The sequence below is a fragment of the Populus nigra genome, chromosome 19, assembly GCF_951802175.1.
Source record: "Populus nigra chromosome 19, ddPopNigr1.1, whole genome shotgun sequence".
Taxonomy (NCBI): domain Eukaryota; kingdom Viridiplantae; phylum Streptophyta; class Magnoliopsida; order Malpighiales; family Salicaceae; genus Populus; species Populus nigra.
In genome coordinates, this window is record NC_084870.1 from 10,527,490 (window position 1) to 10,540,586 (window position 13,097).

At 35.9% G+C, this 13,097-nt stretch overlaps 2 protein-coding genes across 2 annotated transcripts; one reads left to right on the forward strand and one right to left on the reverse strand.

The window, feature by feature from the left end:
* The first annotated feature begins 1,243 nt into the window (after positions 1-1,243).
* On the forward strand, positions 1,244-8,864 carry LOC133680580 (phenylalanine--tRNA ligase alpha subunit, cytoplasmic-like). The gene is made up of 18 exons (XM_062103595.1): positions 1,244-1,525; positions 1,696-1,821; positions 1,920-2,009; positions 2,397-2,453; positions 2,740-2,795; positions 2,913-3,005; positions 4,100-4,190; positions 5,267-5,304; positions 5,391-5,429; positions 5,896-5,972; positions 6,052-6,136; positions 6,222-6,318; positions 6,802-6,910; positions 7,250-7,321; positions 7,705-7,771; positions 7,850-7,975; positions 8,105-8,159; positions 8,246-8,864. The coding sequence occupies exons 1-18, from the start codon at positions 1,379-1,381 to the stop codon at positions 8,297-8,299; spliced, it is 1,479 nt and encodes a 492-aa protein (XP_061959579.1). The 5' UTR covers positions 1,244-1,378; the 3' UTR covers positions 8,300-8,864.
* A 733-nt stretch (positions 8,865-9,597) lies between these two features.
* On the reverse strand, positions 9,598-12,964 carry LOC133680481 (transcription termination factor MTERF2, chloroplastic). The gene is made up of 6 exons (XM_062103461.1): positions 12,212-12,964; positions 11,522-11,930; positions 11,120-11,335; positions 10,785-10,892; positions 10,317-10,591; positions 9,598-10,070 (listed from the first exon to the last, which is right to left on the reverse strand). Exons 1-6 carry the CDS (start codon positions 12,901-12,903, stop codon positions 9,752-9,754), a joined length of 2,019 nt encoding a protein of 672 aa, XP_061959445.1. The 5' UTR covers positions 12,904-12,964; the 3' UTR covers positions 9,598-9,751.
* Positions 12,965-13,097: the final 133 nt, after the last annotated feature.

Here is a 13,097-nt window from a genome sequence, read left to right on the forward strand (position 1 = left end):
TTTTTAGTCGTTTTTTGGAACCTTAGTGTTCAGTGTTGGACAATTAGGTTGCAGGAGATGAAGAGTTGTTGCAAGGTTGCCCTATCATTAATGTTAGGATGATCAGAAGCAACGACTCTTAAGTTATACCTCTTCTCCGCTCGTGGGAACAAAACAATCCCCGAGAATTGCTACGTCTTCATTTGTGCAAAGCTAAAAGAGAAATGGTCACGAATCTAGAGCACTGGACTTCTTTCGCCAGCTGAATAGCTTTAATTCTCCCCCCCCAGACGGGATATGATTCATACCGGTTCACCAGATTGCGTATGTTTTCCCTTATCCCAAGCCATGCCATTGCCGCACTCGTGGTCTTTCTAGTCGATTGCTTTCTGTTTGTGACTCGTAGGGGTAGTGCAATTGGAGGTGGACTCTCAATTAATTGCTTCTCTCCTCTTGGATAAAAAGGAGATCTGGGAAGTTTAATCAAACATATCACTAGACTTGTCCGCAGGGATTGAGTTGTGCATATCGTTCATGTGTATGGAGAAGCAAATAATTGTGCAGATGGAATAACGAATTTAGGTATAAGCTTGAATCATGAGGTTAGTTATTTCAAAGAGCCACAAGGCTTTATAAAGGAGAGGTCGTGGAAGGATATTTGTAGTGTAGGGGAATTTAGATGCCGTGGGTAGGTTTTTTGCCCCTCTTTTAACATGAGGTTATATATATATATATATATATATATATATTAAGAATGCACTTCTGTACCAGTTTAATGTATTTGCATGCGTAAATTACCATAAAACAATGTTCAAACTCAATAAATAAACAAAAATCGAGAAAAGGAAACATCCTATCCCATGGAATTATCTTTTCAACATTTAACTTTAACTCATAGCATCTCCACTCTTCAAATAAAAAAAATATTAGATAATTTTTTATGAAAAATATATTTTTAACTTGAATTATTATTATTATCATACATTATTTATAAAAAAATAACCTCTAAATTATTACTCAAAGTAAAAGACCATCATTCACTCGTCATTCATGGCAATCCATGCCGAACCTCTTCTACATAGATACATCTCGTTTTCAGTTTTTCTGTCAAAATTAATTGAATTAATGAAAAAGAAGGAGTAAGAACCCATCAGCGGGTCTCGGAAAAAAATCCATAATCAAGGCCCAAAATTAAAACTTACGAAGCCCGATCTCCTTACCATAGCATATCGGCTCTAGGACCTTACTGGTTCCTCCATCTAATAAACTAAATAAAAAAAAGAGCGAAAAAACAAAACAAAACGAGGAGGAAATGGAAAGCGTGGTGGTGGGTTAATAAAAATTTCCAAGCCCCCCTAAAACCCACAACGCAACAGAAAAATTGAAGCAAATAGCGATAATGGCAGAGGAAGCGATTTTAGGTTACTTACAGAACCACGAAGAAATCTCCGATTCCGGCCAGTTCGCTACCGATCATGGACTCGACCACAGCGACGTCGTTAATGTCATCAAAAGCCTCCATGGCTTCCGCTACGTCGATGCTCAGGTTCCTAAAATTATTTTAAAATTAAAAAAAAAATCATGCCCTAACTGTAGACTAGAGTAATGTGATTTTGAAGGATTTAGATATGACTATAATAAAGAGGATCAGTGTGGTTATGAATGTTAATAGTGATGGATTAGTTGATTTATCAGGGATTCGATGATGTTGTGTAGGATATTAAGAGAGAGACAGATGTGCTTACCGAAGAGGGTGAAAAATATGCTGAACAAGGATCACCTGAAGTTCAGCTTTTCTTGGCTGTACCAGCGGAGGGTAGCATATTGAAAGAAGAATTGCAGGTTGTCGTAATTGATTGCTCCTACATTTTTTTTCTGTCTATGCCTTTTGTTTTTCAGTGTTATATTTGAATTTTGGCTGCTGGATTTTCTTAATGCAGAAACTGGTGGATCCTGCAGTTTTCAAAATAGGATGTTCTCAGGCTGCAAAGAATAAATGGGTTCAAATGGGAAATCAAATATCTAGGAAGGTAACGGAAATTTATTTTTCTTAACATGAAATTCGTCTTAATGGTCCTTGTGATTAGTCCAATAATGTTTTTTTTTTGGGTATTATTAAGCATTGTGTTTTTATTAAGGAAAATATTTTGCTGGTAAAAGTAAAATTAAGCTTAGACGAATAAATAACTAAGAATATCTTCCCTTGCTCTCAAGTCAAAACACGCTATCTTATTTCAAATCTCAACATGATACCTCTTCATTCTTTCAGAATTCCATGTCTACACCCAAATATCCCAAATATCATGAACTGGGTTTTATCTTTTCAAAAGAAGAAACCTAATACCCTCCTTGTGACTTTTGTTCAGTCTTGCATATTGTTCTGGTGTAATTATAATTCTTTTTCATCCATGTCATAGGTTCAACATGTGGAAGACAGAATAAAGGATCTTCTTTTACAGATACGAGATGGACAGGTGCATTATTGTATTTAATGTTTTTTTTTCATATGCTTTTTGAGGGCATCAAATTAAACAGTAGGTGAGATTGGCATTGTTTTCTTGGGCATGGTTTCTGGTTAAGAAGAGGTCCTCTCTTAAGGGTTGCGGGGAGGGCCTTATTTCATCCCTGTATGGACAGTTTATGTCCGCTCTTTCATGTTTAATTTTTAAGCTGCTCGTTATTCATGTTTACTAAATCCAATTTGCATGATTTTATCTCGATTGTGTCCCTTGATTTACTTGTGTTATTTGTTGTGATTAGGAAATTGACACAGGTGATAAGAAGTCTCTCAAAGCTAGAAAGCTTATTGCTGTGCAGTAATTATCCTCTTCTTTTGCTTTTTGTGTTGTCTATTATGGTTCTCATATTGTCTGTAGTACAAGGTTGGTTTCATTAGTGGTGTTGGTATTCACAACTTGTGACTTGTGCTCTAGAACCTGGAAGGGCTACTCGGTGAGAAAAGGTCCTGATTATGCTCCAATAAGAAGGAGAACTGCAACTGATTTGACTCGTGAATATCTACAGGGGTATGCTCTTATATGCAGATACCGTGTTCATTTCCAATCTGAATTGTTAGCTGCTATTTGAATAATTTTCTCATCAAGCTAAAGCATGCCTGTGTTTGGTGGAGCTTTTTTTAGACCAATAGTTGTTATCAACTATGAAGCATGGGGCATGTTAATGAACAATTTGGGGTCAATGATGAAGGCAGAATGGAAAGGTGCAGATAGACTGCTATGATTGCAAGCATGATAAAAATGCATGCCATTTAGAGAAAGCACTTATGCTATGGGGTATGCATGGGAACATCGTAATAATTAAGCATGCTTTAACTAATTTGCAGACCTCTTAAGTGCGTTAATGAAATTTTTCTGGATGCCACCTAGATCTTTTCATTTCTTTCTGCAGCATGCAACTTCATACAATTTCTTTATATAATTGACGCGAACAAAAAAAGAGAGAGAATAAGACCTATGCATTTTATTTAAACTCTAGAGTGCAGGGGTATTTAGTAATTTCTATGTTTGTTGGAAAATCTGGAAATCATCCCGGACTAGGCTTTATTTCTGTTTAGTATTTTATTTTACTGATTGTTCTTAGGTTTTCTTATTCTAAATAGAAATTGTTATTTTGGAGCACTGAGGTTCAGGAATCCATGTCCTTATTGGATTTGGACTGCTAAAACTCTGTAGTCTTTCAATATTTTAATTGAAGTTTAGGAATAAAATTCCAGCAATTTGCTTTTTATACCATGATTCAATCTCCCTTAGGCGTGACTCCTAAGAACCCTAGGTGTGAATCTTAGGTTTTTCTATCCTCAAGGTGTAAGTCCTAGAAACCCTATTAGTGTGACTTTAGTAGTTTCTACAATTCTTAGTAGAAATCCTCATCAATAAATACCAAACAGACATAAACAGCCTCTAAAGTCAGACCCTGAACAGCCTCCCGAAGTTATCCTGCATCAATAATGTAAACAATTACATGTACTTGGGTGTATTGGGCATAGTAATGATAACATATTGGGGCAGTGTTGAGTTGACTGTTCACCTGGTTTTGCATATTCATTGCATTTAATTGCTCCATTTACTTTATATTGTTGACAAATTCATCTAATGTTTAGGGGTGATTGGAGGAATATAGAGTTCAAAGAGTATAACTTCAGTGCCAAAGGTCCCCCACCTGAAGGTGGCCATCTTCACCCACTCAACAAGGCAAGAATAACATTATTCTTTTTTAACCTATTTTCTCTTTTTTTATATATTTTAAATGAATCTTATACTCTTAATTTCCATACAAGTTATAGGGGCAGCCAATTGTAGAATGGGCCAAAAAGTCTCTTAATACAATCATTTTCATTGTGCTGAAATTTGACCTATAATTTTCAAACAACCATCTTATACTCTTAATTGCTATACAGTATAAAAGGGCAGCCAATTGTAGAATGGGTTGCTATTTTTAGACACCAAAAAGTTCTTAGCACAATCACATTCAGTGTTCTGAAATGCTGAAATTTAACCTTTAATTTTCAAAGAACTATTTGGATTGTTACCGCATTGACAAATGTCATCATTTTCCCGAAAAAGATTGTGTAAAGAGGCTTATTGGTGTGAATTGCAACACTGTGTTCTCAAGGATTTCTTTGAGAGAGTAGTTTGATTGGTGAATTGATACTGACAACAGTTTGTCCTGTAAATAAAGGTCGGGCTGAGTTTCTAGACTGATTGAGACTGCCATTTTCATCATCTTGTCATTGTAAGTTGAAATATTACCATCATATACAGCATTTCTTGCTCATAAGTTTATTTTTACCAGGCTAGAAGTTTGGGTGGGTGTGCTTTGGTTTCAGCATTGTTCATAAGTCTAATGCTGAAATTTTCTCATAACTGGGTTAAACCTTCTCATGTTTCAGATCTAAAGTTTTATATCTGAGTCAACTGTTGAGACGTGGGTTCACATCTGTTAATTTTTTACTGTCAAATAAAGGGTTTTATTGGATGCTGTTTGTTGCTTATACTGATCCAGGCAATCAGATTTTCAAAAGGCATTGGGACTGAATTTCAGTTGAAGGAATAATGTATCAATCATATGTTCATTGAACTGGAAAAATATGTGATGGTTCTATTATTGTTGGAATTTAGCTTTCTTGGTGGTAACTGGCAATTTTCAGTTTCTTTTAGAACTGATTGATGCTATAGAGTTTATTTTTCCCTAAACACATGATGAAAGTTTTGCTACATTGTTGCAAATTCTCATCCAAGCATTGCCTTTTGTTTTCTTTCCATTTTAGGTGAAAGAACGATTGAAGGACATTTTTCGTCTAATGAAGTAAGACCTGCTCTGTCTTCTGATTTTACTGTCAGTGATCTTTTTTTAGTTTGACATTTATGCATTGGTCTTCTATCTGGCTGCAGCTTTGAGGAAATGCCTACAAATAGATATGTAGAGAGCAGGTAGCTGTTTCTGCTCATTCTTTATAAACAGCATGATTCCATTTTATCAATTGTTGATTCTTTAGCACTTGAAGCTTTACCTCATCAAAATAAATCTAACTATGCAGTTCACAAAATGATAACTTGTCTTCTTACACATGTTTGAACATATATATATATATATTTTCATTTTCTGGGTTTATTGCTAAATTTTCTTATTCATGATTCTCATATTATTCCATACCAAAGAAAGTTGATTCTGTAATGATGTAGTTAGGGAAAAATGGTTTCATTTAGAAGAAGGTAATTTAGCTGAAAAATGAGATGGTGAGTTCATAACTTGTTTGTTCTTCTTCTATGGGTCTTTTAAGCTAAAAAAATATGGTTTCCTGAATTTTCTCTTGTATTTTTCTTTCATGCAATACAGTAATTATTATTATAGTGATTTTTTTTTAACATTCCGATGCATTCCCATCTCAACCTGCAGCTTCTGGAATTTTGATGCACTGTTCCAGCCACAACAACATCCTGCCCGTGATTCGCATGATACCTTCTTTCTTAAAGGTATGTTTGACTTGATTTCTTATTTGTTACTCAGTTATAATTGGTTTGATTCTGATATCCATGGCATATAAATCTGTAGCTCCTGAAACAACAAAGCAACTGCCTGAAGATTATGTTGAGCTTGTGAAACGTGTTCATGAGTCTGGTGGCTATGGGTCAAGGGGGTACAATGTTATCTTTTAATCCTTTTTTTCACTGTCACATGAGTCTTATTCTCACAACTATGAAATACCTGTACTCCGCTGTCAGATATGGATATGATTGGAAAAGAGAAGAAGCAAACAAAAACCTTTTGCGAACTCATACGACTGCAATTTCTTCTCGGATGCTTTATGCGGTAGCACAGGTATTAATGCATTCTAAGTTTCTTATTATGTATCCATCTTCTTGACTTTGTGGAATGGTTTTCAAAATATTATTTTGTGCTCATGCATGTGTTATTATGGTCTGCTTTCTTTCTTTTATGCTCTGATCTAGTTTACCTCTCTACATTGATTTATGCAAACACAATTCTCGAGGGAGCCAAACTGGTGTCATAAAAAATATTTGACACTGATTTTATGAAGGCAAACACAGAAGTTTCAATCTCGGTGTCTTGCCTCTTCTATTTCTTTACCACTTCTTTTCTCTTAAGATCGAATATAACAGCTTACAAAAATCAGTGTGCGATGATCTACATCTAAGATAAACATGCTATCGATCTGAAGTATTCTCAACTAATATGTTCTGGGTTTATTATAATATTGGGATATTTTATTTTGTGAAATTAGCCATCTTTTTAACTTAAATGTAGTCCGTATTTTGTTACTTATTTAGTTTTTCTTGATAGCTTGCAAAACAGCAATCGTTTACCCCCAAAAGGTACTTCTCCATAGATCGAGTTTTCAGAAATGAAGCAGTAGATCGAACTCATCTAGCAGAATTCCACCAGATAGAAGGTACGTTGTGCCAATTCACTATACAACGGAGCCTTTTTTCTTGCTGTTCTTTAGCATTTTTTATGCCTGCTCATATCATACTTGTCTGTTATGAAGTGCTAAAACAAAACTAATTTGGATTTTGGTGTTGATACACTTGATCCCATTTTTGGACAAGTGCATGGTTTGTGATTCGGATGGTGCACTGCTGGTCATGTTACAAATGTTGAGCTATAGAATATTGTCAAGTGTGGACACTGACGACTTGGATGCTGACTTTCAACTGCTTGATTAATGTCATGTTATTGGGATTTTTGTCAATCACTTTAACAGTTTAAAAAATCCTGCCTTTGGTTTCAGGTCTGGTGTGTGATCGAGGGCTTACTCTAGGTCACTTGATTGGAGTGTTGCAGGACTTCTTTTCGCGTTTAGGTAATTAAATGAAGTGTCATTAAGGAATTTTCTTTAACACTCTTCTTTCCTTCAAATATGCATAAAAGAATTAAAGTTTGGTTGTCCCCTGTAAAATTTTATTGGTTACCTAGCGTGATGCCAAGTGACTTGGGATCGAAATCCTGCTCATACTAGGAAGGAAGCAGTTGGAGGTTTGATGGGATCCCAATGAATCATCACCACATATATAAGTGGATAGATAGATTGATCTTGGTATGAGTGCCCAGTACTTGGATGCTATGTGTTTGCATTGTTAATTTGAAAGAACAAGGCTGTTTATACTACTCATAGTATACAATTGATTCTGGAGGAGAATGGTTATCACCATCAGAAAAAATTCTAAATGCACATTTTGTTCTCAGGCATGGACAAGCTGAAATTCAAGCCTGCATATAATCCATATACTGAGCCTAGCATGGAGATTTTCAGGTATAAAATCATGAATTCCTGTTATGCATGTACTGCTTGTAAAGTAATTGGAAATTTGATGTATCCTATACACTTCAGTTATCACAAAGGCCTTGGGAAATGGGTGGAGATTGGTAATTCTGGCATGTTTAGACCTGAAATGTTGCGTCCTATGGGATTCTCAGAAGATGTTAATGTTATTGCATGGGGCCTTTCGCTTGAAAGGTGAGAATTTTTACCCTCGCTTTTGAGAAATAAAAGAATAAACTTCCTGTTTATTCTCATCTTTGAGAAATAATAGATATCATGAATCACTTAAATTTATTCATATTAATCTTCCAATGGTTTGAACAGACCAACCATGATATTATACGGGATCGATAATATCAGGGAGCTTTTTGGACACAAGGTAATGCCTTATGCCCCTGCTATTTAAAACATCATGCTATCATATAACAATTTGACGTCCAAGCATTCATTATTGTTGCCTTGCAGGTGGATCTTGCCCTCGTCAAGAGAAACCCTCTCTGCCTTATTGGGATTCAGTAGATTAAGAAATGCTTCTGTTCTTTCCTGTGTTGTATCCTAAGTTTATCATTGACGAAGGCTGAGGCTGTATTCATTTGGCATCACCAATTACGGGCTAGTCTTCAATTGTTTTGTACTCTTTATCAGAAATAGCAGCAATAAATTCTGCATTTTGAACCTATCCCGCTGTGCTAGCGTGGTAGTAAACTTTCCCAGATTGGTCTCTCTTTTATAAGCTTGTTTTCCCATCGATAACGAGCCCAGCCATTTCAAATAGCTTGTCTCTCTTTTATTGGGCGTGGAATTCAAATAGACAGTCATTCATGGGGTAAGATCTTTGAAGGGTTGCGGCAGAGATTGGATGATGGATCAGAGGTTTAAGCACCTTATCGTCCATTACAAGAGTGCCGTGTGATCATCCAAAACGACCGTTTGTTAAATGGGGAGGTTCTAAATGAAAGCCAAAACAAAGTGATACTGTATATCGGTTCTAAATGGAAGCCAACTTGGTTCTTCTGAGATTCGCATCTGTACTATTATTTGTAATCATACCACAAGGAGCATTTTTAATAGTCCGTTTGTTTCATGTTGTTCTTTTTATTTTTTTTTAAAATATATTATTGAAATGATATATATTTTTTATTTTTTTAAAATTGTTTTTGATATTAATATATCAAAATAATTTAAAAATACTAAAAAAAATTAATTTGAAAAAAACATTTAGTTTTTTTTTAAATATTTTTAAAACATAAAAACAAATGAAAAGAAACTCAGCTGACACAGGCAACCCATTTAACTCATTTAATAATGGATAAATATGAATATAACTAGCAAATCTTAACGAATTTTATACACAGATGAAATACATAATCCAAAAATTGAATAATATTACAACTCCTGTCTTTTTTTGAGGTAGCTGCATCCAATAATAGACCTCCTGTACCATTAGAAAAGAAAGTGAAGTTTTCTCGCATGCTCATTTTAGTCCCTAATATATTTTTAAAATTTATTTAGTTCCTATATTTTATCTTCTTATTACAAATAAGTAATTAGTTGAAAGTTTTTGGTTTTCATACTTTTATGTAAATACATTCACTCCCTCAATGAAAAACTTTTTTACAATCAAATCCCTGTGTCACATTCATTTAACTGGATACAGGTAAACTTGGTCAAACATTTATTATGGATAGGATACGGATTAAATGGGGATGAGTACCATTTTAAAAAATAAATAGGTCATAAATGATAATAGGTAAAGCATTACTCCTAGCCCTACCCATTTAGACGTCCCTAGCTGAAACAACTTTTTAAGCTTCGTGTTGAAATTATGAACAATTTTGGTGATTCAATTTATTTGGAACTGTTGTAGATTGTGGGACTTTCCAAAGGATTTCACAGAAACACAGCGCTGAGACACACAAGTATATACACATCAGGGTACAAATGGGGTATGCATGCAATGAGCAACTGAAGTTAATTTAAGTCTTCAGAATCCCCACTTCCAAGAGAATTGAAATTAAACCGTGTTTTTGGAGAACTGGTAACGATAATCTCAGCTTCAGGAAACTGAACATCTGTCTCCTCTTCTGAAGAGTCGGCATCAGATGCTTGAGAATTATCACCAATCAAACCAGATTCAAATTTTCGACGCCTTTCCACAGCAGCCTCAACCTTCTTCTGAAATTCTTCGTCTGTGGAAGCTAGCATGTACCGCAGTTTAAAATTAATTCGATTCTCTACCAGAACCTTGTGCCTTGGAATTATTCGGTCATCGAGAGAATAGCTGAAGAACCTGAAGATTGCATAACTAGCCATCAGCACCAAAGGCGCACAGGAAGAGGAATGAAATAAAGGACCAGCAAATTTTTATTCAGCGAAAAAGTTTTCTAGATAATCCATCCAGTTACTCATACGTAAAGGGCACTGCAGCAATAACTTGGACTCGTCTTTGTAGAGTTGAGAGCCTCTACTGAGTACTTGATCTTGACTTACAACATGCCTCTAAATGAAACTAGTTAGTTTTGGTAGAGGTATTTACCTTGGAAACTCAATGAGATCCTGCAAAGGCCGCACCATAGTTCGCCTCAAGTACTTGTACTTTGGACGGAGGAGATCTATATTGTACCGCAGTAGCATGGGAAAATCAGCAATCATCTCACCCAACTGTCGATGGCGTATGCCAAGTGAGAGGAGGTATTTCAGATTGATCTCAAGCTTATTCACTATGCTGCATCCCAAGAGCTCAGGTCCCAAAGCTATAGCCTTCGCGATATTTCTCTCACTAACTCCGGCTTTTGTCATCAAGAATATGACCTGCATGTTACTCCAACTTTCAGTAAAATAAAGTCCAGCTTTACTTGCATTGAAAAGTGAGATGATAACTAGACAAAGAGAAATGGAGATACATTTGTACAATGAAAAACAGACCATCTCTTTAAGGGGAAAAGGGTGGGGTTCTTAAATAATGATATACTTCACGCAGGATATGATAAGAAATAGAACAAACCACGGGCCGGATTTTCTTGTAAAGGCTGTATGTTAACAACGGAGGAAACTTTACAAGCATGTTGCCGATAGCATCATCTCTAATGCCTATATCCTGAAAAAATCGTACCTTCACAATGAACAGCAAAATCATGTCAATTCATTAGAAACAGCAGCAGCAAGACTAGCATAATTTCATTAACATCTCACTTCATGTTCAAAAGTTTATCTTTCAGGCAATCCAGAAACAATTACTACACATTAGCATGAGGAGAAAAATGAGATTAGCAGGATGAAATCCGAATCAAAGGAACTCAACTGGATTAAATGAGCATGAAAGAATGGGTAGTTGTATACCTTAGGCACTATCGTTTGCTCCAAATCAACACAGAAAACCATTGGTTTAATGACAAGCATTCTCTTCATACCATCACGTGAAATTCCAAGGTAGTATAAATACTTAACAAGAGGCTTCCATCTTTCTTCAATGGAACAACCCATCAACTGTGGCTTAAATGCTAGTAATCTCCCAACATCTTCATTGCTGAGGCCAAACTCCTTCAGATAATTAACCTGAATGAACAACATCATCCACTATATCATAATATTTATTGCTAGAAGGATTTTTCAAAAAATACATCATTGAGGCAGTGCTTGTTGCATCTCAATAGTTAACTCATTGGCAATCAAGTTGAGCTGTTTCAAGAAGCGAGATCCTAAAATCCTGCAATATTATAAATTGCATAATAATTCAGTTACCTTTTGGTTCATCTCTTCCAAGGTAAAGTATCCAAGTACCCTGGGATAATCAAAGACCATTGTGCCGAAATCCTTCTCATTCATGCCCATATCCAAGAAGAACCCCACTCGAGTTTTCACTTCTTCCATGCTACAACACAACAATTGAGGACATCGACTCATTACATAACCCATCCAATCCATTCTCACTCCATTGCTCTCTAAATACCAAACAATTTCATCCAATTCTTCAATAGATCGTTCCAAAATATTTTCTCCTGCCTTTGTGAGCACCGAACCAAGAAATTCCCCCTTCACATGAATTGATTTCAACCACTCAGTAACACGTCTAATGGAATCAACATTTCCTCTTGACATGTAAATAAGCTTAGCAATCCTAGGATATGACACTGCATTGTGTTTCAACCACCTATATAATTCAGCAATCACAATTAACACATTTAAAACCACATTGAACAAAGACCACAAATTTATAAACATGAACTAGGAAAATTATCCAAGCACAAAGTGAGATGCAACCTGCTGAAATCCACGATAATGAAGTGAAAAGAATTTAATAAAAAAGTAAACTTTCTCATAAACCGACAGATAAAAACCAAGTAATTCACAAAAACAACTAATCAAACACATAGTAACCAACTCTAAACTCAATAAAACCAATGCTTCACAACCATTGAAATCTCAATATACCTTATCAGTGGTACGACATTCAACTCCTCAATAACCCTTCTAGCTCTGTCATTAAAACTCAAAAACTTAAATTCATCCATTCTCTTCATTGCAGCAGCCTTAATCATGACAAAATCAACAAAATCATCCAATCTATTAACCAAATTCGTCGAATACGTAATCCCAAACTTCCCTTTCTTCCTCATTGCTTGTTTGAAAATCTCAGCTGTCACCTTCCTACGTATCTCAATAGCTTTCACCACCATTTCTTCGTCAAAATCATCATCGTTTTCACTGTTATATTCATCTTCACTTTTGTTTCTGAATAGGGTTTGCAAGGGAGAGTCTAAAGATTCTGCTTTTGTTTGAAAAACTGAACCTGGGAATCGTGGGATTCTTTTTTTAGTTACAAGAGTTAGTTCTTGAAGTTTAACTCTCTCTTCTGGTGTAATTACATCCTGTGAAGTTTCAATCTTGTTTTGGGTCTGATTTGGTGATTTTAGGTGATGGATGAGGAGAGAGGTGGATTTGGAGTTATGGGTCCTGAGGATCGGTTTGTCATTGGTCGTTATCGTTGTGGTGGAGGCATGGTTTTGAGGGGTTTGGTCGTGATGGTGGTGGTGGGAAGAGGAGAGCTGGAGAATGGTGGTAGAATTGCGGTTTCTATGGTGGTGGAAGTGGAGGGGATGGTGGTGATGTGGACAAGAGAGCATGTTTTGGGGTGTTGAATTGGAGTGTGTAATGGATAGGGTGGCAAAAATATAATGAAAATTTGGCTAGTTTTTTCTCAAGTATTAATAAAGCGAAATATCTAACGCACACGGTCCCTTGGTTTAGTGGTCAGGGCATTGAATCCAGCAACCCGAATTCAGATCTCGGCAGGACCTTTTTTTGAACTTTGTCTTCC

Excerpts from the sequence above, each read along its gene's own strand:
- LOC133680580 (XM_062103595.1), top strand. The coding sequence starts at position 1,379 with ATGGCAGAGGAAGCGATTTTAGGTTACTTACAGAACCACGAAGAAATC. Across the intron at positions 7,772-7,849 it reads CCTAGCATGGAGATTTTCAG|TTATCACAAAGGCCTTGGGA; the intron begins GTATAAAATCAT and ends TATACACTTCAG. Across the intron at positions 8,160-8,245 it reads GGGAGCTTTTTGGACACAAG|GTGGATCTTGCCCTCGTCAA; the intron begins GTAATGCCTTAT and ends GTTGCCTTGCAG.
- LOC133680481 (XM_062103461.1), bottom strand. The coding sequence starts at position 12,903 with ATGCTCTCTTGTCCACATCACCACCATCCCCTCCACTTCCACCACCAT. Across the intron at positions 11,336-11,521 it reads TGGAAGAGATGAACCAAAAG|GTTAATTATCTGAAGGAGTT; the intron begins GTAACTGAATTA and ends TTGTTCATTCAG. Across the intron at positions 10,893-11,119 it reads AGCAAACGATAGTGCCTAAG|GTACGATTTTTTCAGGATAT; the intron begins GTATACAACTAC and ends TTCATTGTGAAG.